Consider the following 26,314-nt stretch of genomic DNA (forward strand, 5'->3'; position numbering starts at 1 on the left):
TTCAATTTATTTTATTTGCTTTAAATGTATATATAAATATATACTATGATTTTATACTCAAGTACATCTTTCCTTTAATTGTTTGCTTAATAGGATTTATTCTCTTCAGAATTTGAGTCATCATTTCAACAAGTTTATCACTTGAAACACCAGTTTTTTTAGATTTGAATTTTGTTAAAAGTTCAGTTGTTGTCATCGGTTTACGCATTAAGTACCTTCGTACAGCATCTTCTGTTATACCAGTATCATTACTAAAATAATAAAATAAACATTTTTCAAATGAATGTAAACTTTGTAACACCATAAAGAGTTTTTATATTAATATCTTATTATTGATGATGTAAAATTGATCACTCATCAGCAGTCTCAATATTAAAAATATATAAATATCCTCACCTTGCTGTATTAAAAGTGGACATATTTTCCATTCTTGGTTTCTTGGCTAAAGAATCATTATTGCCCTGCGAACTTTGAGCAGATTGAGTTAAACTAGGAGATCCTGACCTTGAATTGGGTGCACTAAAAATCGAATATAAAAATGTATAGTTAAAATTACAACTAGTTGCGAATAGCAATTTGTCTTAAGGAAAGTTGTATGAGCTTCTCAATATGAATGCATAATTAACTTAGTGAATAAGAATAGAATTTCAACTATTTATGGAAAATTTTCAAATTATCAGTATGATTTCTAATTGATATCTTGTTAACATACCTATAATAACTGTAATTGTATAAATTAAATTAATTTATTTAATTAAATTAATTTTTTGTTCCAATTAAAATCGCTGAAGTGAGTGCAATTCCAAATTAGATAATTTTTTATAATTAAACCACCTATCATAAGCCTAAAATATTTCAGTATTTTATTCCATACTATAAAAACTATTGTCATATAAAGTTTCATCAAAGAAACGACTTCAGTCCAGCCATTTGAGAAAACATCCATCAAAGGTCAAAAATCGGTGCATGATATAAATATACACACACACACAAACTTTTTGCAAATATTTTTGGTCTCATTCAGTTCAGAATGACATGAAATGTTGAGAAAACAAAATTAGCAAATTGAAATTTTTCGAAAATATAAAGCTCTCCTTCAAAAAACTTAAATATTATTCTATTCTATTATAAATTCTCACCTATTATTTTCCTTAAAACGTTTAGTTTGAGATTTCTTCCTATCTGAGTCAGAATCACTGCTATCAGAACTGAAATTATCACTCGAATCTAAAACATAATACATAATAATTTACACACAAAAAATATAATATTGAAATGATGTAAATATGATTTTTTTGTAATGTTTACTTCAGTTAAAATACATATGCAATAAATGGCTCATCAAGGCTGATTAGCAACAGGCATTTAAGTTTTATAAATATACTAGAAAATTTAACTATTTTAAAAACCTGATATGAATTTATATTTACCTTTCTTATCATCTTTCTTGCGTTTCTTTGGATTCTTTTTCTTATCTTTGACATCTTTCTTTTCTTTATTATCTTTGTCTTTGGCATCTTTATCAGCATTTTCTTCATCTTTATTGCTTTCTTCGCCCGATTTGTTCTTCTCCTCTTCAGAGTCCTCATCAGACGTCAAGAGCTTTCTCAAAGCATCTTCTTCAGCTACTGATTTTAATTCCTTATTAGCTTTGCCCTCATGGTCTGTATCACTGAATGAAAAAAATAGTTAAATATAGAATACAATGCATGTATATTTGTTGTATATAAAAATATCAAATAAGTACACTAATTTTAAGATAAACCCACATTTTTTTATTTTTTACTTTCTTATTTCTTTTTTTAATTAAACAATATACCACCAATGCAGCTAAACCTTGTTTTCGCCGGGAACTCATCATAATAACTAATAATATACGTCGTTTAATATACACTAATAAAATCGTCAATTGTCTCACAAGAACTAACCTGAAAAACGAAGTTTACTTCTATAGCCTTGTTGTCAAATTTACACTCTACCTAGATTAATATATATTAATATATTCAGCCACAAGTGTACATAGCTTTTTAGGGTGTCTAGGTAGAATTGCTCTAGCACCTCTCACCTACTTCTCTCCTAGAGTACGAAAGTGCTCTCGGAAGAGAAAAACTCTTTACAGTGTACAAACAACGGTAAAGCGCTCAGCTAGAGAGTCTACAACACTCTACCTGGATTTTTCTCTACAGTGTAAAGCCGCCTTTAGTGGAAAAGGTATAATTTAATTTAAAATACTAGTGCATGTCATCGTGCTTTACGGCAAATTGCTGGAACTTGCAATACCGCAATTAACCCTCCGTCGGTCGGATATCTATTTACCTTCGAACGGTCGAAGTAGTCTGGCTGGACCACACATTTTTTCGTCCTGATTTTTTCATTGATCGACAGCTAATGAAATTTTAGGAAAAGTCCAGAAATTTCAAGTCGATAGGATTAACTAAAAGTTTGTTTTTTTTTAAATTTCTTGTATTTTACAGACGAAATGTGAATAAATATAAATAAATAATTTAGGCGATGACGCTTATATATTTTTGCAAGGAAAGTAAATAAACAAAATCTAATTTAAGGGGGGGGGGGGGTTTATCTCATATTTCATCATGCTTTAGTGGACCCTATCTCATAGTTTTAAGAATCATATAAACTGATGCTGCATTCTCTTAAAAACTTCAAATAATATACAGATAACGAAGATTTTTGTTCTGTACCTCTGAAACGGCTAGACCTGTCTTTGCCAAAAACTAATCGGCATGTCTACCCGAGAATACAAATCGAATATTTTTTGAATCGTTGAAATCGGTGCTCTGAAAATGTGGACCAAAATTTGCATTTGCACATACATAGACTCTCACACATCGTACATGGAGACAAGAAACAAGAGATAAGCAAAAGGGTTAGTTGGTATTATTTGTGATGAACCCAACATACCCAGACAAAAAACCTGGTCTGGCATGCGTAAATGCATCTCTTTTGCATTTGGATGGCATGCTCTTATGGATTGGATGAAATGTTTATTTTAATACAAATCTTTATTTTTAAAATAAAATATTAAGAACCCAAATAATTTTAAATTAAATATTATTGTATAACATATAGCAATTACATTTAATTAGTTATTGTAATAAAACATGAAAAAATGTAATCATGATTTTAAGAATTATGACGCAAGGAATATCATCAAAAATGGTTTTCTATCTAGTTACTGACTTGAAATAAATAATGGAAAAATATTTACCTATCACTGGAATCTGATATATAATCCAATTCTCGTCCTTCCTCATCACCATCATCTGACTCCTCAAAAGCTTCATCATTAACCTTTTTCTTTTTCTTCTTAGCAGCCTCTCCTTAAAATAAGTATTTTCATTATAATTTTTACTAAAATAACAATGATAGTAACGCATGATTAGCTACTTATTGATTTTAGTGCTAAAATTAAAATTATAACTAAAAGTGTTTGATCAAATTAACATAAATAAATTCTAAGCTCACAAAAACTAAGTTTAACATATTATCTGAACTAGTTATAGTTGTAGTAAATTTATTTATTGTGATATAGAAAAATTCCCTTTTGTATATTAGTCTTAATTTGATTTCCTTAATCTTAAATTTAATTGGTTCAAATAGTTTTCTAAACAAAAATAAAATAATCATTCGGTAGGCACATAAAGGTCGAGAATATTTATAATAATAAATTCTTCATTTATATTACGATTTGTATCTAAATACATACCTTTTTTATTCTTGCCCTTTCCTTTCTTGGAGTCTCCGTCACTATCATTTTTCTTCTCTTTGTCTTCATCAGAATCTGAAGACTCATCATCAGAATCCATCCATTCATCCATTTCAGATATTTTTAAATCTATAACATTCTTTATTTAATTTCATTTCATTCAAATTTCATAAAAAAAGGTATTATGTAAAGTTTCATTTTGCCTTTGCTTTTATTTTTTGAAGAACTTTTCTTAGTTTTTGCTTCATCTGGATCTTCAGCCTCAGGATTTTCATCTGGCTTCAAACGTTTTCGCATCATCAGTGAGAAGTAGTTCATTACTTTATTTCTCCTAAAAAATATGGTACATATAGATTATTTTTGAACTTAATAGAAATGCAACATGAACTCTAAAAGAGCATTTGGAATGTAAACTTAAAGAAGATGGAATATACTGACAAAATAAAACAAAAAATAATCTACTTTACACAATATTACAAGTCAAGTTATTACAAGTAATATTGACAAGTATATCAAGAAAAGAATGTCAGAAGTTTATCCATGGAAAAATAAATGAGCGATAGGACTTTAGTAATGAAAATTGCAAGTGATACAACAATAGTGAAAACGAAAAAATTCAAATCTTAAAATGAAAAAAAAAAATACTGACAAAATAAAACAAAAAATAATCTACTTTACACAATATTACAAGTCAAGTTATTACAAGTAATATTGACAAGTATATCAAGAAAGAATGTCAGAAGTTTATCCATGGAAAAATAAATGAGCGATAGGACTTTAGTAATGAAAATTGCAAGTGATACAACAATAGTAAAACGAAAAAATTTCAAATCTTAAAATGAAAAAAAAAAATGTTAAAAACATAAATTAAATTATAAATTATATAAAGATAAGAAAAGGTACATCTACTTCAAGATAAGCATAATATAATAATAAATATGTGAAAATGGACAACCAAAATGAATACCAGAAATAATTCAATAAATTAGACTATTTAACTCCCATGTATGTACAAATGCATATATACCTTCCAAATTCTTGTTCTGCCTCTTCAGCTGATAGTGCTTTATATCGTTGAATTGGTTGAAAGTTGTACCTGTGCATTAAAATTTTTAACGATATACTCTTTAAATCTATAGGGAAAAGGCTTGTAAGTTGCCACTGCTTGTAATTTGCCACCCCTGCTGGATTTTGACGTTCCAGCATGGACAATACCAAAATTCCAGCTGTCATCGATGGCAAATACATCATAACCAATTTCATGCCATGGATTAAAGCTTTTGAGGTCCTCTTTCCAACGGTACATTCACATCAAGGATATGTGTACTCAATGTCGAGATATAGGCATAAAAACGATGGGGTGGCAACTTACAATCCTTTCCCCTACTAAATAAATAAGAATTGAAAAAAAAAAAATTAATAAAACATAATATTTATATCTTTTACCATTCCTTTAGAGGATATGCATCAATTACACCATCAGGTCCATGAGTGAATACATAAAATGCTGCATTTTCAGAAACACCTCCTTCACGAATGCCTTTAAATCTGAAATTATATATCATGTTATTGAAGAGATCCAAAAACATGTTACTTTGTTAATTAAGTGGTATTTTTTGGTACTTTTTACCGCCTTTTCCACCAGCTTTAAGAATCCATGGCTGATCTTCTGGTTTATATTTCTTGGCAACTATACCAAACTTTTTACGCCTTGCTTCTTCTTTTAGTTCTCTTCCGAACTCAGATCCTGCACCAAACCTGAACCAAATAAAATTGACCAAATAATAAAATAATGATACATAACAGAATGTAATACGTACTTGGGCTGCTCTTCTTCTAAACCCTTAAATTCTTTCATGTTATTTTCCCGTTCCATTTTCACCTAGAAAGTAATAAGTTGTACAAAAATTAAACATAATTCGCTAAAATAATTTTAGTGAGGTTCTCGAACATAAATCAATTCTTCAAATGATAGAATTACTATAATGAAATCTGTAATATTGACAAATATTAACAAATATTATATTATTAACAATATCAGTATGAACTTAGAATACAAGAGCATACAATTAATTTTATTGTACTAAGTAGAATAGTTGAGATATAACACCTCTGTAAAAGTTGATTCACTAAATACTTGCCAATCACATAAAAATCATTATATTTAAAAACTCCCACGTATTTCTCTAGCTGAAAGTAAGCTTAAAAAAATTTCTTCTACATCCAAAATAATGACAAAATGTGTTTTTGAGTTATTACAATGGTTTTACCCCTTGTTATGTCTACAATCAAATAACCTAAGGCTACAAAACATATCAAATTGTCAACTCTTAGTCTAGGAAGCCTATGGAACGTTCTCGAAGAAGTATCAAGTAGATGAGCATTGAAAATTATAACAAAAAACTCTCTCGTAAATCTACAACAACTGGTATAAAATTGATTTGCACAGATTTTGGAATCGATCAATCAATAAAATTACAATTTATCTAAAATTGAAATTGTTGGGGCAAAAAGAACCAGTACAAAAAAGGGGTTACTTTTCAAGAATTCATAAAACAATGCTATAATCATGATTTTATAATAAATATTATATTCATTTTATTAAGTAATATACATTACATGAATCATATGATTTTTTTTTTGTCATAATTAACCGGTAAGTGCTACCTAACAGCGTTTTTTGCAAGATATCCAGGCAGTTTTCTGTACTTCAGATCCGTGCATTATTTTGTGCAAAAAAAATTATATTTGCGATTACTTGCTTTAAGAGAAAAGATATTTACGTATTTACCACATGCAAAGTCATCTTTATTAAAATTGTATGTCTATTTCATTTAAAGAATCTTTGTTTAAGACTAATTGACTATGTGTTTGGATAAATATAGAATTTTTTATCCATAGAATGTACGCACTCGAATAATAAGTATCAAATTTGTTATCTTTTGCATTAGTTTCATCACATTTGTTGAGCTTTATTGCAATTTTACTAATTTTAGATTAAATACAGTTTAATTTTCATAGATTTTACTATATTATTTCTTATTTTATTAGGGTATTGCTCAATTCTGAAACCGTGTTAGGGCAAACCTATGCTTTAAAAGTACCGTGTTATAAGGGGAATGGTATCAATTCTTAAACCGTGTTAGAGCAAATCCGTGTTATAGAAGTACCGTGCTATGCAGGGGTTACATGTATATACATATAAAGGTTAACCTTAAGCATCAAGATTATCAATTTGAATCCTGAATAATCACTTCAAAGTAAATGGAAAATAAAAGCAAAATACCACAAAGTGTTAAGATGAGCTATGGGAAATATGTTACAGATAGGGCTTACAATACCGGGATTCCGTGATCCCGAATACCGGGATCCCGGACAATTTTTGTCCGGTATTCAATACCGGTATTGATAGCAAAAATACCGGTATTTTGGGGTTACCAAAATTTTGTTTGAAATTTAACTTACATAATACACATACACAGTTTTCAAACTTGTCTTTGTCGGTAAGATAAAGCGATTGTTTATATATTATATTCGACCTAATGAATGGAACCCATTTATAAAAATTATTAGTCGACCACATGCATTGTCCTCATATCAAATTCGTTTTCAATGATTTTTAAACAAAATATATAATCAACACGTTATAATTCTCTATATTGTATATCTTCCTATCAATCATTCGTATTTATTTATTATTTTGTTATAACGAAAATTTACAAGTCAAATTATCGAGTGATATATAGTTGTTATATAGCATATGGATATAAATATACTATACTAACACTTGCAAGTACTAATTCATATCAACATGTACTCGGATTATTTCTTTATGACAATTGTGCCGACAAGTGTATAATGAAAAAAGGGTTTTCTCGCTTGAAGATTAAACAATTGATTGTTTATATTTTTTAAAAACATTTTTCAATAAGCAATACATGATAATTAATAATAAGTTATTAATTGAATTTGTTATCATACAAGTTAATATATAATTGTTTACTTGCACGTTTTTTTGTATTTATCTACTCCTATTCTCTATGTAATAAAATACCGGTATTACAAATTTCAAATACCGAATACCGGTATTCAGATTTTAGTACGGTATTGGAAGCCCTAGTTACAGACAATTGGCAATTTTTAGTGCAGCAACCTAATTATGACAAAACATACTATAAATTTTTTATACATAAACTAAAAAAATATTGAGGGGACGTAAATTGTATTCATTTCTAAATTTTGTAATTTATTTAATGAATTACACTTACGGTACTATTCCAATCATTGAAATTGACATTTAAAGTTGCATTAAATCTCATGACATGATACTGTTTCCTTGCATTTTTAGGTACTCGAATTTTGTATTCTTGCACAGAAGTATTTCCAGACGAATTCTGAGATCCCTAAAATATAATTAAAAAATACATATAGTTAAAATCATATAATACATTTATTAAATATTTACTTACTCCGGCACCTGACATTTTTTACTTGGCGAAGTAAAATATTGGTAACGTGTATTAAATTAAAATATTATTTATTATTTTTCAATATACTTGTTCGAAAATAACGCAATACTATAATAGTTTATTGCCAAGTTTCATTAAGTGACAGCGCGAAACGAAATGTGCATATGCGCACCGAAGATAAAACAGGTTCTAAACATATGAAGTGCGGTTAGGTGCGATGGCGCATCAACGCATACGAAAAAACGGTGTCAAAACGGAAAACTACAAACTATAACGACTTTTTCGACTCGACGTTGGTCACAGCTAAGTGAAATACGAATATGTAGCACGTGGTATCACGCTAGAGCGTAAAGCGAAACAGCGCTAAACGAGGCTATCTTAACATGTAAACTAGTGGGGCGAATGGCATCTAGCCTTAAGGCAAATTGCTGAAACTTCCCGTACCAAATATTATTGCTTTTTTAAAAACGATTTACATTTTTGAAAAAAATTGACTTCGAAAAAATAAAGTTTTCTTTATTTTGACATATTTTGGTAATTCTGAACTTTTTTTCAAAGCAATCGCACTGCTTTAACTGCATAGAGACAAAATGTCAAAGCACGTAAGCGCCGCGTCGCCGTCTAACGAATAAACATTGGTACGGAACCCATAGGAATGCAAACAAAATTTATACTTATTGTTAAAATCTCTATAAAATATCTGATAATTTGATGTGCATATGTCTAATGATCATTTTTGGCCGCCAAATGGCATTTTCTTTTACTTTTTTTATTAGATCTCCGAAACCGCTAGACCTGCTTTTATGAAAATCACTTCTTCATCTTGTCAATACAAGTAAAATGTTTTTTGAATTATTAAAATCGGACGTTCCGTTCTCTTAAAAACTGAGTTACCGATTTTGGCACTTTTGCCCCGTATCTTCGGAACGGCTAGATCGGCCTTCGCCAAAAACTAATCAGCACGTCTCCTGATCAATATGAATCGAATGTGTTTTGAATTATTTAAATAGCTTCATCCGTGTTCTCGAAATCGTCGACAAAAATTTGTATCCGTACACACACACACACACACACATACATACATACATACATACACACACACACACACACACACACACACACAAACATCAATCTTTTCTAAGGTATGCCAAAAAGTTCAGAAGGTTTTGAAACGTAAAGATATATAAAAAATTTCATTTTTTATTTTTTTGCGATTACTATAACTTGCCCTACGGGAAGTTAAATATATCAACCTTTATCTGTTTATCTACTAGAACGAAACATAAACAAACACGCGTCAACAAATCGGATGAGTCGTTCTTTCAAAAGTGCTATCCTTAACACTTTTTGCTCCGTATCTCCTAAACCGCCTGGCCTGCATCGCAAAAATGTAATCAATTATTCATCCAATTGACACGAATTAAAAATCGGTTTTCTTATTATTTGTCTCGGTTTGGTTCCGGTAGGAAAAAAACGTTTCGCATCAAAAATTCTAAAAAAAATCAGCAATTTTTACAACAATCGTTATCAGAAATCCCAAAACACATACGAAGGACATGTAAAAAGTAAGGTTCCCAACGTTGCACACCCGCGTGAGATATTAGGAGAAATCCGGCAGCACCATTCTCATTGTTGATCCTTTCCACTCCATTCCAACTACCTGGAAGATCACTGCAAAGCTTAGTGCCAGTCTAACAGCCAGTGCTGGATTTACAGTAGGGGCAGTCGGGGCTACTGCCCAGGGCGGCAAATTTTCGGGGGCGGCAAAATTTGGATAGTGAGAAGAAAATTATAATTAACTCACTTTTTTAATAACATTTTTAATTTCAAGAAATATAATTAACAAAACATTATGCAAATGCAATGCAAAATTTGGCAATTTGGCTAATATAAAGATTCGTAAGTGAGTTGAAACTTTAAGAAAAATATGTTCTTCAGATCTCGAGACCTCTTAAGATGACGAATTTGTGCACTTCCAAGCTCATAGCGCCGAAAAAAATTAATTATGTGTCTTACGGCAAGTTACTGAAACTTTCCGTACTGAAAATTACATTTTATAAAAAGCTTTAAAATTTTTTGAAAAATGATAAAAATTGAATTCAAAGAAAATTTTTTTTATATGTCGAAATTTTTTGAAAATTATTAAGTTTCATCTATTAAACTTATTAAAATTAAATTTTATTTGAATAATTCGATTTCTATTGATAGCGAGACGTGCTGATTAGTTATTGGCCAAGACAGGTCCAACTGTTTCGGAAATACTGGCCAAAATGCCAAAAATAATAATACCGATTACTATGGCAAATACTTTTTCTTAGGACTAATCTCAGTACAAGAAAGCAAGCAAATTATTAAACTAACTTTTGAATAAGTTTCAATTTAAATAATTGGGATACTGATATTGTTATGGTATCGAACCAATATTTTATGACAAAATATTGCAAAATCAATAATATTATCATATTATTATGGATTATAATGTTATGTCCAATTACAATATTCCTATTACTAATAGTAACATATGTTACAAGTACTAAAAATCAGGTCAGTTCTATATTAGTAACATAAAAATTCAAAATAAAAAAAAATGATGGAAAAAAATACAATTGAACATAATATTATGATCCATAATAATATGATAATATTATTATCCAAACCATACACTTGTTCAAAACGTAATATAGACGTTCTTAAAATTGGACATTTTCAGATTGAAAAACAAAGATTATTTTAAAAGTTTTATTATATTGAATATTTGGACATTTAACATCAGCGTATTTTACATTTTTCATTACACATTTATATATTAATTAAATATAATTAATAAAATAATTAAATTGATAATCATTATACTTATAGCTAAGATGCAACTATTTTCCACACCACCCAGGAGGTATAGTTGCCAGGCGCGCTTTTTTTAATGTGGTGTCGCCGTACAAATTGAGTACAGCCCTAGTCCACTTACAAAATAACTTAAATTAATTAACTAAACCTAATTTAAGCCTAACTTAAATGACCCAAATGTAACATGAAAAATACCCCGCGAGATGATTAAATGTATATGAAGATCTTCTTTAGGAAAAAACCGTAGACGATGCAAGAACCTGCTAGAAATTAAAGGTAAAATTGTAATGTACTTTTGTAATTAAAGGTAATTTTGTAATGAAGAGAAAAAAAAGAAAAAAAAAAGAAAAAAAAAAGTATTTACATGATGTACCCCCCTAAGATCCACCATGTAAATACTTTAACTTCATAGGTTCCCAGCACTATGAAGCTTATAGAGGAGTGCATTTATAAAGGTCATAAAATTGTGTATTAAGTATTGTTATATGAATTAATTTTAAATAATTGTGAAAAAACGCGAAATCTATGCAAACTGGAAGGTCCTTGCCGTCTTCCCCACCCATTTTTAAAATAAAAAATAGTAAACTACCAGCCTAATGTATTCTAACCTAATTTTAACTTAATAATATATCCATGTGTACGTCCTCCAATTTTGTAGTCAATTTTCTGGTTGGTTCTAATCTTGTATGTATCTTCATCTCGTATGGATCTTGATGTTGATGTTTCACTGTATGTATCTTGATCTTGAATTATATCTTGATCTTGATTTGTAAATATTAAGGTTTTGCACTGTATATATCACGATATATCATTGTACACAACACTGTCTGGCACTGTATTTAACACGATTTTGCCCAAAATATATCTTATTTATAATATGTATATAAATCCGTCCACGAATCAAATATAAAGAATGAAAACGTAAATGGGGCCCCGATAAAATAATAATATAGTATATAATATAATAATAATATAGAAAATGATCGCAAAAAAACTAATATCTTATGATCTATCGTCGCATGCAAGTAAGATACATATCTTAATATAACAAAATAATATAGAAAATGATCGCAAAAAACTAATATCTTATGATCTATCTTAGCAAGTAAGATACTTATCAACATAACGTTCTCCTGGTCGTGTGCTCCTGGTGGTGGTAAAGTGGTCCATCCTACTTAGCAAAGTGATCTATCTTAGTAAGTAACAAACTTATCTGAATATAACAAACGTTCTTCTGGTCTTGTGCGCTCCTGGTTGCAAAGTGGTCCATTCTATCCTTGTACACTGGTAATCACTAACGTCCTGGTAAACATTCTTCCGTTTTAGTAATAGTGTTTTAGGATCTATTCCTCTGGTAACTTCTGTGTTCAACCTAAAATTAAAATTTTATTTAATTCTATCAATATTAAAAAGATTTGTACATAGCTCAGAGTTTCTTACCATGTCCTGAAAATTGCCAAGTTCAACCACTTATAAATTCAGCATCTTCCACCAGGAGACTCATTGTGCGACCAGTAAAAGTAAAGTTAATTCTTGAAATTGTGTTCATTACATTACGACACGAAAAGTAATCAAAGTAAGTTGAAAACATTATAATAGAATTTTATAAATCTAAAAAAAAATTATTTTTTTCCATGGGCCACTTAGCGAAATAATTAAAAAAATAAATTTAATAATAATTGCAAACAAATAATATTAATTGTTAAATTATGTGCATGGGGTTGCGGTGCTTCTGGGAAAACAACGCAGGGGTCCATACACTCAGAGATACAAAACAAAAATTATTCAATTAATAAATTAAATTTATATGTGAAACCCGACTACTTGGACCTGCCGTGGGGGGTAGGCGGCAGGAACGTAGCTTCAAACGCGCAATTTTCATCATAATACGATTCGTTCGTTTTTCGAAAATTAAAAAAAAAAAAAAAAGTGTGGACCATGTACTCGAAATAACGCAAAATGGTAAATAAAAAATTACTTTTAACACTATATCAAATAAACTAAGTTACAATTAATATTAAAAAAGTTTAATGCACAATAAGCCTCCGAAGTTATTATTCACTGCACATAACACTATTGGCACTGTATAAAATCTGAAAAAAAACGAACTACATTAAAAATTAATTAAACAACTACATTAAATAATTATAAAAAGTCAATTGCAAATAATTCCAACATAAGTTCAGATATAAATTTTAATGTTGTAATAGTTTTCTAATTCTAATCTTTTTTTCATTATTATTGACTTTGTAGTCAAATATATCAGCCATTTTCAATTAAAATTATTTTGTACAATTATTATACAATACTCATAGTTTAATGTTATAAAATTTAATAAAATTTATACAGGTATTTATTAAAATTATACATATATATGTATAATTTTATTAAATACCTTTCAAATTAAATTTAATTATTAAATAATTATTACATTTATTTGAATATACATTTTAATTTAAATATTGAATTATTAAATGGAAAATAGAAATAAGAACATATGCAGTATATATTTCATATGTTCTTATTTCTATTTTTCATTCAATAATTCAATATTTAAATTAAAATGTATATTCAAATAAAATATAAAAAATTGAATTTTATATCATAAAATCATACCTAAATTCTACAGTTAGAATTATTTATATTGTTTAAAATTTTGTATATTGTATAAAATATATACAATATACATTAGATACATATGTACATACATATATCTGTATATATGTACTTGCGCTTTGATTTGATTTATTTTTATTGAATTATAATTAAAAAAAGTTTGAAAATCATTTTTTATTTATATTACTGGATTTACATTATTTTCAATATTTTAATATAATTTTGGCCAAAGAGTTATTTCAAAACCATTACAGAAACTCTTCGGCAAAAATTATTTTGAAATAGAAAAAATAACATAAATCAATTTATATAAATAATGAACGGTTTCCATTTTTTTATTTATAATTCATTAAACAAAATTAAATAAATCAAAACGCAAGCAAACACCATGCATAAATCATATATTCAAGAAACTGAATATATGATTTTTTTTAGAAATTACTTGAAAACAGTTTTAGAATAATATTAGTTATTATAAATGACTTACCTTTCACTGTAGTAACTCCACGAGGTCTCAACACAAAAAGACTTAACATTGTTTCTGTGCCAGCTTTTATGGGGGCAAAAAGGCGCCAAAACAATATAAATCGTTACTCGTCATACTCGTTATGTCGTTATGTTTATGTCGTTACCTACATATATTCAAATTCAAATCTTATATTTCTGTCATAGATCGTTATCAATGATAAAATCATTTATCTTTGGTTGTTATCTTATCAATAAATAGTTTTTGGTATTAGGCAATTGATAGCGCTAGTGTTGGCAAAATCACAGAAAACCTGTCATTGTTTATATACATTTGGATTTTTGAAGAAAATAAACAAATAAATTCAGTCTTAAAAGATTTTGAATATCTTTTGGAAAGATTATAGTGATTATATGGATACATATACCTAATTTTAATTAAGTCATAATTTAGTACACTAATATAAAGTGAACCTCTGGGTTTTCCTTTTGAAATTAATTGTCATTTGTCAAATTAATTATTAAATTAATTAATATGTAGACAGATTGTAATTTATAAGAAAATAAAAAAATAAAAAATGACTACATGAAAAATTTGTGTACTTGGTATGAAATTATATATACTAAAGATAAAATTAAATTTTAAAATCAAAATATATTTTCAATTTATTCAAGAGTTCTATTATACATGTATAATGCAGTGCAGTGCAATTTATTCAAGTGTTCTAAAATACATGTATATACAGTGCTGGATTTACAGTAGGGGGAGTCGGGACTACTGCCCAGGGCTACAAATTTTCGGGGGCAGCAAAATTTGGATAGTGAAAAAAAATTCTATACCATATAATTAAATAATTTTTTTAATAACATTTTTAATTTCAAGAAATATAATTAACAAAACATTATACAAATGCATTGCAAAATTTGGCAATTTGGCTAATATAAAGATGTTCTTCAGATCTCGAGCCCTCTTAAGATGACGAATTTGTGCACTTCCAAGCTCATAGCGATGAAAAAAAACTAAATTAGTGACGCACGTTCGAAATTTTTTGAAAATTATTAAGTTTCATTTATTAAGCTTATTAAAATTGAATTTTATTTGAATAATTCGATTTCTATTGATAGCGAAACGTGCTGATTAGTTATTGGCCAAGACAGGTCCAACTGTTTCGGAAATATGGGCCAAAATGCCAAAAATAATAATTCATTTTTTGAGAAACGGAACGTCCAATATCATTAAAAGAAATTTACATATATAGACAAAATGGAGAACTGATTAAGTTTGTGAAAGGCAGGTCTAGCGGTTTCGGTAACCCAATAAAAAAAATTGAAAGAGAAACATTTGGCGGTCAAAAATGATCATTAACCATATGCACATAAAATTATCAGATATTTTAATAATTTAAATTTTGTTTACATTTCTATGAGTTCTGCAAAATTATTTATCTGTTATTCTGCGAGGCGCCGCTTACTTACTTACGCAGGCCGATCGCTTTAATTTTTTTTTTAAATTTTAATTTTTGGTACTGAAAGTTTCAGCAATTTATCTTAAGGCACGATGCCAAGCATCACTATTTACACTATGTAATGCGTAATAATTTTTTTGCAATCAAATAGTTATTTTAATTTTAGAAAAATGATATATATAAACTATTTTAAGTAAAAAATTTAGGGATGGGGCGGCATTTTTGTCAATGCCCCAGGGCGCAAAATTTCTAAATGCGGCCCTGCTAACAGCCATCTGCGATGGAGCGCACAATCGCCGTCACCGCCAAGTGTGAAATCCGTTCTTGGTAGTAGTAGCTTACACCTATTGAAATTCATAGACAGTTGGAAGAAGTTTATGGCAAAACTTGCATCAGCGTCCAGCACGTCCTCAAATGGTGCAGGGAGTTCTCCGAAGAACGCACAGACGTTCACGACAAGCAAAGGAGCGAGAGGCCATCGTGTTTTGGGACCAAAAAGGAGTCTTGCTAACCGAGTTTATGCCTAAATGGTCCACTATAAATTCGGACAGGTGCTGCGAGACGCTAACGAAACTCAAAAGAGCCATCCAAAATCGCCGGAGAAGAAGACTGAGCAAGGGCGTGGCGGCGGAATTCTTCGAAGCTGGTTTTCAGAAGTGGATAACTTTTTAGAAAGAAATGCGTCAAAATATCTGGCGACTATGTAGAAAAATAGTTTGAAATATAAGCTTTCCCATGGTATACATATTTATCGCAATAAAAAATGCCTCAACCCTGAAAAAAATGTGGGAACCTTATTTTTTACATGTCCCTCATATATACATCACATATATAAATATATGCTTTGGGTCTTTGGTGAATGTGCAGAAAATCGACTATGCAGATATTCAATTCATTACTATCCCACACAGCACAAGCGCGAGTCAGTCTCGAATTGGGGTTCTACCAATCCACCTGATAACGCCTCACTCCCAACCCCGGTCTAATTATATGTTTTATTATTTTCATACAGGATAGCAGCAGTAAACCCTAATCCTTTATTACTCTATTACAAATTAAAATAATCCACATTATTGTCATGCATCCTGTCCTTAAATATATCATCCTACAATTAATTTATATTTCCAAGAAACTCGGATCACCTATACCCGGTATAATTCTACGTTCCACGCAATCACCGGTAAATACCTGATTGGTTGATAAATGCAATAGCCACTGATTGGATCCAAAATTGTAATGGGATGTCGCTTAATTGCACAAAATGAGCCAACCAGAAAAATAATATAAAATTATCAAATCTTTGTAATCAGTCTTAAATCAACACTCAAATCAGTAATATCTCAAACTTCAACTAAGCAACAAGTCTAAATTCAGTATTCAAACAAGTAATAACTTAACCTTACATCAACATATTAGTTTAACTAAATAAACAATAATTAAAACTACTTAACATCTTTCTAATTTAATTGGTCTGATATAGCAGTTATCTAAATATATCTGGTTCTTCGAAAATATAAACAAAGTGTAATTTTTTAATAGAGTTCGGCAGCATCTCGGTGGTTCACGAACTTCTATGCATCTTTTTAATCTATCTTGTCACAATACAATTGTCGCACCAAAATGAACCTAATGTACGTTACCAGTTGCGATATTGGTCGCCCTAATTGGTATATTATAGGTCGAACATAGTTCGATCAGAGGTCAACCTTTGGCATATATGTTAATAGATGAGATTTTAAATTCAAAATCATATGCCGAATTAAAAAATAAATATAGGGTATATATTTATTGAGAATAAAATCACCAGATATATGATTGTTCTATTATATTTATACAGGGGCCTAATAATCTATACTGTCATTTATTTTCATTTAGCAGCATCAAACAAATTTTGTTCTGCAGTTTCTTCCTCTTCTTCTTGTTCTTCCTGTTTTTTTGTTTTTACTGGTCTCCAGTCACTAAACAGGTAAGTCTTTAACTTAGCAGTTTGCGGATTTGGAACTGAAAAAAATATTAAAAGAAAGACTAATTAAAGATTATTTATTCGATTCATATTTCAATTCAAAATATTATAGTAACTAACCACAAAACGGAACTTGATCAGATGTAATTACGAAGAAGTTTCCCCTTGCAGGATTCAGTACAGCCTTCATCCCCATTTCAGTACATGTTTGCTCAGTGCAAGGTTGTTCCAAGACATGCTTAGCACTGAGTAAAAATACATATTGAAAACATAAACATAAAATTGACAAAGAACAAAAGCCAACACCAAATATTTTATCTGATTCAATTTTTCTCACCCATAATAAGTCATATTCCACTTATGTCCGATGAACGTACAATTCTTACTTTGCAAACTTTCAGTAAAATACATGTATGCACGACCGTGACTACAAATGGCCCTTTCCAGTTCTAATTTTTTTACATATTAAGAAATATTTGATTTACAGAAAATGAAATGTTAAACAGTAAAATTTATACTCACTAGCTCTAGAAATTGGAAGCATCTTTGATAGAAATGTTTTTTTACCAAAAAAACATCCTGGTTGTTTCATCCCGCCATTTGGATAGAAATCGGCATGACCTATATTATTTGATATAGTATAATTTCCAACAACTAAATAATAATGAAAGATTTAGTATGTATACCGCAGGGTTCTGGTAAACCGAGTCCAATTCTCGTTTGTAGTCTTCCATTAGTGTGAATAACGTCAACAAAATCAGCATCAGTCTCATCTAAGAGCACATCTAAATCCGTAGTACGAAAGCATGGTTGAGCAGGATCTAGGCCTATATTTTGCATTATATATACATTATCTTTTTTAGAAATTTATTATGTTTAATTTATCATTTATAATTATTTCTACGTTGTAGAGATGTTTTTATATATCTTTTATTTTATCACCTTTTATATATTTTTCAATTACTTTCAATTTACAAATAATTGCAAAGTATACATATCTATATTGAAACAAGTTACAGTTTATAAGGAAGATGACCAAATTCATCTTAATGAATTACAAAGCTCCAATAATATCCAAATTAATAATACAAATAGAAACATAGATTTTTGTAACTGTTTTAAGTCTAGTTTTTTATGTTCCCAAAAAATTAAGGTCAGTGCAGATATATATTAAAATTACTAACTCATTTCAAAATTAAATTTATTGAAATACATACCTGTAATTCGCGCAACGCCCCCAAGTTGAGAAGCGATATAAGAACAAATATGAGCTCCTAAACTATGACCAATCAAATGAAATTTCTTGGTCGATACATTGGTAGCTGCTATCAATTGGCGCATGAAACTAAAGTGAAAGGATTCGCAGCGCATATAGATAATCATAAATCCTATTGGAAATAACTTGCCATTAATTGACTAACGGAATACCTGGTAACATCAGCACCCACTCTCCTTGTGTTAGCAACAGCTCGCCAATATTTCCAGCTGTTTCCTCCAGCACTCCAATCCACTACCAAAACATTGACATCTTCCTAATAGATAAAATTTTAACAAAAATCTCAATTTTAAAAATAATTGGATAGATATAATTTGGAATAAAATTATTCGGAATACTGTTTATTGTTACAATTGGAAGATAACTTACCCAATCTAATAAAGCTTGGGTCATTTCAAGAACCCAGGACGCCGCACCATGGCTCAAAAATCCATGCACAATTAAAATAGTTTTGATGCGATTGGGATCATAATCCGTCCATTCCAAACCAAACTGATCGCCCATGTGCATTTGCATACGAGTTGTTTGTTTCCTGTCATTTATAAAACAATTAATTTAATAGTAATTATAAAGATTTAGCATTAACTAATTAAATAGAAAACGTTATGTGAAATTTCAAATATTTAATAAGACAGTCCATTTTTGAATCAGAGTATTAGGACGAAACGGATGGAAGTACCTATTTTGGAATATATCGGCACCACGCCATCATAAATAACAACACGTTTATTCAAATTACTAAACTCTGATAATATTAAAAAATACATCCGGGCTGCCAAAAATCACTAAAAATATACTTGTTATCAATGTAATTTCAGACTTATATAATTCGCATTTAAGATAATTTACTAACAATAATGTTTTACTAACAAAACGTTTAATAATTATTATTCTTAATATATATTGTCATAGACAATCAATTTATATTAGGTTGTCAAATACCGCTTTTTTGCTCTTGGTTTATAATACAAAAAGGCGGAAGGGAGATATTTGACAACCTAATATATTATCAGTGATTTACTAAAATTTAATATTATAGTTAAAAACATATCACTTTCATAGTGAAAACATATCATAGTTACAGTATTATAACGTAATTTTTAAGAATATTTAATAAATATCTTCGTTACATTTCTAAGCAACTTAAGCTTAATTACTGAAATTCTAAACATTTTTTGTATACATTATTACTAAATAGTACATATACGTTATGCAATTTTATGCTCAAACATACCAATTTTCGAGGTTTGATTTTCAAAGATAGAAAATCAAATTTTTTAGCGAAAACAAACTTCTTCGAAAAGTAATAAAATTCAAACGTTATTTACAATCATTTACTTTGACAATTGCAATGTAGAGTCGATTACATAATAAATGTATTTCAAAAAAAATATTGTAAAATTTACCATGGCGCGAATAGATATATATGATTCATATGCTCAGTTGAAACACGACCCCTATTCTTATTAGCATGATTAAAGTATTTGTAAAACTGAATTGTAAACATAAAACCAACAAAATGCCTTCATTGTCAACCCAAGCAAAATGTTTTTTGAATGATTTAAATCGGATGCTTTGTCTCTCAAAAACTACAATTTGTGCACATTTAGCTCCGTATCTCCGAAAAGGCTGTACCTGTCTTTGTCAAAAACTAATCAGCACGTCTTCTCATCACTACAAATTGAATGTTTTTTTAATTATCCAAATAGGATCCTCTGATCTTTCAAAAACTTAATTTTCATTTTCTGCACTCTTTGCTTCGTATCTCCAAAATGGCTGGACCAAAAAACTACCAGCAGTAATCCCCATAAGTAGGAATAAAATACTTTTTGAATCATTCAAATCGGTTGAGCGGTGCTCCCAAAAACGTCGACGAAAAATTGTATCTACACATACACACGCACATCCAGTTTTTCTAGGGTATGCACGAGATGCTCAGAAACATTTAAAACGTAAAGACATGTAAAAATTTTCATTTTCGATTTTTGGACAATTACAATACAGGATGTTGAAAATATAACAATCGTTTGAAATTGATAGCGTGCAATTTTAGTGCCTAGTTAAACATCATAACATCAAAATCTACTAATATCAAATTTATCAAATCTACTAATATCAAAAAACCGCATGTCTCTATGATAAATACATTTCGAGGAAAACAAAAACAAATACCTGGCATTTTTTGTAAAAAAAAGAACAACCTCCTTAAAATTGTTCTAAAATATTTTTAATAAAAAATGTAATATTTAAATCTTACGTTTCATTCTAACATTTGAAATTTAATTTAACAATTGTTAATCATATTCCTTTTCTAAAAATTGTGTTTTCACTATAATTAAAACGTATAAAATATTTTACCTGGTACTCAAATAAAACTTGACATCGACTTCTTCAGAACTTTGTGGACTCAAATTGAACAACCATCGTAGGCGCGTCGCTAACCAGCCAAGACCAAAACAGTCGACTTCTAAAAATTAATTCATGAGTAAAATATCAAAGAAAATTGAAAATTAACCATCACCTGTAGGAACCACTGTATCATTGTAAAACCTAGTGTAATTTCGGCTCCGAGTTTTACTTTTTTTAATAAAAGTTCTAGGCGTGGTTGAGTACTTCGAACTGCTGCTCTGTGTCGTTTGTGCTGTAGATGGATTTGTAGATATTTCTGGATTTGTTGTCATTAAGGAATCGAACATTTCAATATCTTCTTGACATAAAAAATTCTCCACATCTGAATTGTTGAGATAACAAAACTTTAATATTTTATAATTGCATTATTTACTTTCTCTTTGATATAAATAAATATACCTTAAGTTTATCACAATATTCTTTATTGCCTTGATGTATCATATCTTAGTTATACTACAGTTGAACATTTTAATTAAATGCTCTCTATAATTAGTATTTTACTTCTTAGTAAATTAGTATGAGTATTTTATTTCTTAATTTTAGTTAGCATTTTATAAATATTTTTGAACAAACTTGGCAAATAGGGTAATTTTGCTCAAGTTGTACCACTGCCCAAATCGTATCTCCGCTGTATTTTTCCGTCAAAGTAGAACTAGTAAGCAAAGGTTTACAATTGGAATGCTGGTGAATTTGTGATATGAAAATTAAACTTTTCATAAAGTTTCTACTAATATTTTTGGTTCAATTGTAACCCTACTGTGGAAAAAAAATTACAATATTTTGTCCTTTTTGCAAAAAAATAGAGAAATTGAATATTAAAATCTGAAGATCAAAGTTTTTGATAGGGAACTAGGTACCATACAAATTTACGGTAAAACGGTCACATTCACAAATCTCTCAATTTTTTCCAATCCTATAGTTAGTTTGCTGGGCGTGTCACATAATAATATAATTTAAAAACGAATTATCAGATTTTGCTTTGTAATTCAAATATTACTGATTTGAAGAAAAGCATGGTAATAATATATCACAATCTTGAAACTTTAAATGTGCCATTTCAATTAAAATATAATCAGTTACAGATTAGGTTGGCACTTGCATAGACTATTAAGGGAATTTATATGCGGTGTGCTTTGCAGTGGAAAAACTATTCATATATTTTTTTTGTTAGTTGTCCCTTTTACTTATATACCACATTTGCATTCAGTTATTTTTATACTAATCCTTTTATGCTAGAAATATATTTTATGGCAAAACAATGTTTACCGGGTCAGCTAGTATATATATATATATATATATATATATATAATTAAAAAAGTAAATACAAAATGTACATACCATCAAGATTGCAAACATGTTTAAATCCTTGAACAAACACTAAAAATAAAAAAACAAGTTCGTAACGAAACATTTTTCGATGTACTGAATTACAGAAAACTAAAATTGAAAACACAACTATATTTCGCCGTCATTGCATTGAAATAAGATCTAATTAACAAAAGAACAGTGAGAAAGCACTATAATGAATCATTTGCGCGTTTGGTAATTTTCTGTCGATAATGAACATATAGGTTACTCATTAACAAAAAACAGGAAAGGATTTTAAATTATATTTGATTTTAATAAAATATAAATAGAAAAGGAAAAATATATATCTATTATTTTCAATTGATATATTATCAGTTATGACTGAATCAATAATGGACGAGGAATAATGGACAAGGAAGCACTGAATTACCATAAATAAAGCTTTTTTTAAGCTTCTGATAAGTTTTTTAACTTGATGTCATCAATGTCGTCAATTAACAATCAATTTTGTTTTATATAAAAAAATGTTTTTGACAGAAAAGTCTGATAATGGAAAGTATCTAGTTCAAAGCTTCTAGATTTAACATCTAAAACATTTACTGTTTTTCAATATTTTTAACTTCCCGTAGGGCAAGTTATAGTAATCGCAAAAAAATCGAAAATGAAAATTTTTATATATCTTTACGTTTTAAAGGTTTCTGAACATTTTGGCATACCTTAGAAAAAATGGATGTATGTGTGTGTGTGTGTGTTTTTTTTTTTTTTTGAATATCATCAATTTTTTATTATTCTCGCTTTCAGTATTTTTACATCATCACAAGGTCTATCATTTTTATCACATTCCACAAGTCCTATCCTTTTAACAACATTCATCCCTGAGTACACTCTTCCAAATATAGTATGTTTGCCATCCAACCACTGTGTTGGAGCCAATGTGATAAAAAATTGTGAGCCATTAGTATCAGGACCAGAATTTGCCATAGAAATAATTCCTGCACCGGTGTGTTTAAGTTCTGGATGAATTTCATCTGGAAAAGTTGGGCCATAAATTGATGAACCTCCTCGGCCTGTGTGTGTATGTGTGTGTGTATGAATGTCGTGTGTGTATGTATGTGCGGATACAAATTTTCGTCGACGATTTCGGGAACACGGATCAACCGATTTGAATAATTCAAAGAACATTCGATTCGTATTAATAAGGAGACGTGCTGATTAGTTTTTGGCGAAGGCAGGTCTAGCCGTTCCGAAGATACGGGGCAAATAGTGCCGAAAACAGTAACTCAGTTTTTAAGAGAACGGAGCGTCCGATTTGAATAATTCAAAAAACATTTCACTTGTATTGACAAGATGAAGAATCGATAAAATTTTCATGAAGGTAGGTCTAGCGGTTTCGGAGATATGGAGGAAAAAGTAAAAAAAATGAGCCATTTGGCGGTCAAAAATGATCATTAGACATATGCACATCAAATTATCAGATATTTTATAAAGATTTTAACAATAAGTATACATTTTGTTAACATTCCTATGGGTTCCGTACCAATGCTTATGCGTAAGACAGCAACGCGGCGCTTACGCGCTTTATATTTTGTTCCTATGCAGTTAAAGCAGTACGATTGCTTTGAAAAAAAGTTCAGATCTTCCACACTATTTTTTTTTTTTAAAAAATTTTTTTTCAAAAAAAAGTAATTTTTTGTCCAATTTATAGTTTCTCAAAAATCTTATTTTTTCAAAGTAATTTTTTTTTCAAAAATGTTAATCGTTTTTAAAAAAATAATAATTTTTGGTACGGAAAGTTCCAGCAATTTGCCTTAAGGCACGATGCCTTAATTGCCTTAAGACAGAATTCCACTTACAACTAGTTTGGAATTTATTATTCAGAAAGAAACATCAAACAATACACAAACACACTCATATATATTCTAGAATATATAGTTCTAGAATATATATATATATATATATATATATATATATATATATATATATATGAGAATTTTACTCCACATGTTTCTTTCTGAGTAATAAATTCTAAAAAATATTGAAAAACAGCAAATGTTTTAGATGTTAAATGTAGAAGCTTTGAAACTAGATTCTTTCCATTATCAGACTTTTCTGTCAAAAACATTTTTTTATATCTAGAATCTAGATCCTCCCAAAATTTTGTAATGTAGTTATTTCAAACAGAAACAGTCATATTGCTCCTACTTTTGGTATTTCATTTTTAATCTCTAGCTAACATATTCAAAAACGGTTTTATTTCATAATAAATAAATAACAAAGTTTAGCACAGGAGGGAAGTACAAGCAACACGGGGTTAAAAGTGTTAACACTTTGCCGTCCGCACGTCTTGTAAAAATTTATTCGCTTGGCGCCGGTAGTGCTAATTCGTTATCACTTTGCTTGTCCCCGCCCTTTCTGGATATTATCGAAAAATTACAAATTTTTATGTCTTACTAATGTTGACGGGTGTAACTTTTTGTTATCTAAATTAAAACACCAATAGGATGGAAAGATTTCTGCCACTGGCCAAAGGAAGATACTGTGCTCATGACACCACTGTGGTGTCGCCGGCTGTTGAGAGCTAGTTCGCGCACGACACCACTGTGGTGTCGCCGGACGGCATAGTGTTAAAAAAACTAAAAAAAAGAATATTGCCTCAATATCGACTAACGTTGGCCTGAGCGATTAGTTGACATTATCATAGAACCGACGTTCGCCTTTATTTCTACAATATAGGTAATGACGGCCACAGAAATCCAATGTTGGCAATATATGAAACCGAGACTAATTTCTACATGGGTTACAATATTGACGATACTGAAATTCTAGTTTTCTAACAAATTTCAAAACAAATCTCTATAAATAGATACGGACTTGGACATATATTAAAACAATCGCAGAAAAATCACGTATGTACATTTTTTTTTCCAATGCTCACGCTATTTAAAATAGCCAAGGATGGACGATACTAAAAAAAATACTCACTATTATCTTATTAGTCTTTATTCTTTCAAATTCAAAACATTTTATTTTTCATATTTTATTATTAATAATAATGAAAATTTAATATTCCTAGACTTCTAAAGACGTGGATGTTTTGAAGGTAACCCAACGGTTGACCTATCTCTTTTGTAGTAATGCTATTAGTATTACTAAAATACTTAACTTGGGCACTTATTGCATATATATTTAGTTATTTGAGAAACAATAAAATCCGTAACTGTTAACCTTGAAATAAGACAAAGATAATAATAAATGTGTTATCAATTTCCAGTTTCCCGTTGCGGAAATATCATATACAGCAATTTTGAAAAAAAGTTTGGTAACATTTCTTTTAACATATAATTGTCTACCAAATTGAAACAATTTACAAACTTTTTGAATTAAAAATTACTAAAAAAAAGTACCTAAATTATTATATAAAAATTGCCGTGTGCTGCTGTGCCGCTGTATCCAGAAATGAAACACATAATTGATTCACGATTCGATTCAAAACTACATCCGAAATATTAAAAATAGAAAATGCACGAAACGAAATTTTCACAAAAAAATTATATAACTGTTATTAGAAAAAAAGTTGAAGAACAAATTATAGGTTGATAGGCCCTCAAAAGCAGTATTTGATTGTATATTCGTAATGTATTATACCACGTTTATAGGTTTGATATATCTTGGATCAAATCTTAATTATACATTAAATAACGACCCTTGGCTTACAGAATGATTTCATTCCAAATGAAATTATTGACAAGAAAATTATTGCCTACAAAATTC

The 26,314-nt window shown here is 29.4% G+C and overlaps 3 protein-coding genes and 1 long non-coding RNA gene across 5 annotated transcripts; all 4 read right to left on the reverse strand.

Annotated features, from left to right (window-relative positions):
- Positions 1-43: 43 nt before the first annotated feature.
- On the reverse strand, positions 44-8,381 carry LOC113369947 (general transcription factor IIF subunit 1). Of its 2 annotated transcripts, none has more exons than XM_026610574.1 (13): positions 8,197-8,381; positions 7,996-8,130; positions 5,548-5,609; positions 5,351-5,485; positions 5,174-5,275; positions 4,755-4,823; positions 3,931-4,058; positions 3,728-3,856; positions 3,230-3,341; positions 1,431-1,672; positions 1,140-1,227; positions 397-519; positions 44-251 (listed from the first exon to the last, which is right to left on the reverse strand). In XM_026610574.1, the coding sequence occupies exons 1-13, from the start codon at positions 8,209-8,211 to the stop codon at positions 44-46; spliced, it is 1,548 nt and encodes a 515-aa protein (XP_026466359.1). In that variant the 5' UTR covers positions 8,212-8,381. The 2 variants fall into 2 exon arrangements, with proteins under 2 accessions (XP_026466359.1, XP_026466358.1); XM_026610573.1 differs by having other exon boundaries at positions 1,410-1,672.
- Positions 8,382-12,057: 3,676 nt separating this feature from the next.
- LOC113370232 lies at positions 12,058-12,690 on the reverse strand. Its single transcript, XR_003366557.1, has 2 exons — positions 12,481-12,690; positions 12,058-12,412 (listed from the first exon to the last, which is right to left on the reverse strand). It is a non-coding gene; the product is annotated as an uncharacterized LOC113370232 (long non-coding RNA).
- Positions 12,691-17,423: 4,733 nt separating this feature from the next.
- Positions 17,424-22,704, reverse strand: LOC113370689 (pancreatic triacylglycerol lipase-like). The gene is made up of 11 exons (XM_026611383.1): positions 22,574-22,704; positions 21,348-21,557; positions 21,185-21,293; positions 19,196-19,358; positions 18,979-19,082; positions 18,768-18,895; positions 18,237-18,377; positions 18,073-18,171; positions 17,888-17,999; positions 17,671-17,795; positions 17,424-17,588 (listed from the first exon to the last, which is right to left on the reverse strand). The coding sequence occupies exons 1-11, from the start codon at positions 22,644-22,646 to the stop codon at positions 17,455-17,457; spliced, it is 1,398 nt and encodes a 465-aa protein (XP_026467168.1). The 5' UTR covers positions 22,647-22,704; the 3' UTR covers positions 17,424-17,454.
- A 613-nt stretch (positions 22,705-23,317) lies between these two features.
- On the reverse strand, positions 23,318-25,236 carry LOC113371131 (peptidyl-prolyl cis-trans isomerase-like 1). The gene is made up of 2 exons (XM_026611777.1): positions 25,212-25,236; positions 23,318-23,610 (listed from the first exon to the last, which is right to left on the reverse strand). Exons 1-2 carry the CDS (start codon positions 25,234-25,236, stop codon positions 23,318-23,320), a joined length of 318 nt encoding a protein of 105 aa, XP_026467562.1.
- Between the last annotated feature and the right edge of the window lie 1,078 nt (positions 25,237-26,314).

Source organism: Ctenocephalides felis, unplaced genomic scaffold (genome assembly GCF_003426905.1).
Source record: "Ctenocephalides felis isolate EL2017-DRISC unplaced genomic scaffold, ASM342690v1 CF-g0.4_SCAFFOLD_01492, whole genome shotgun sequence".
NCBI lineage: Eukaryota > Metazoa > Arthropoda > Insecta > Siphonaptera > Pulicidae > Ctenocephalides > Ctenocephalides felis.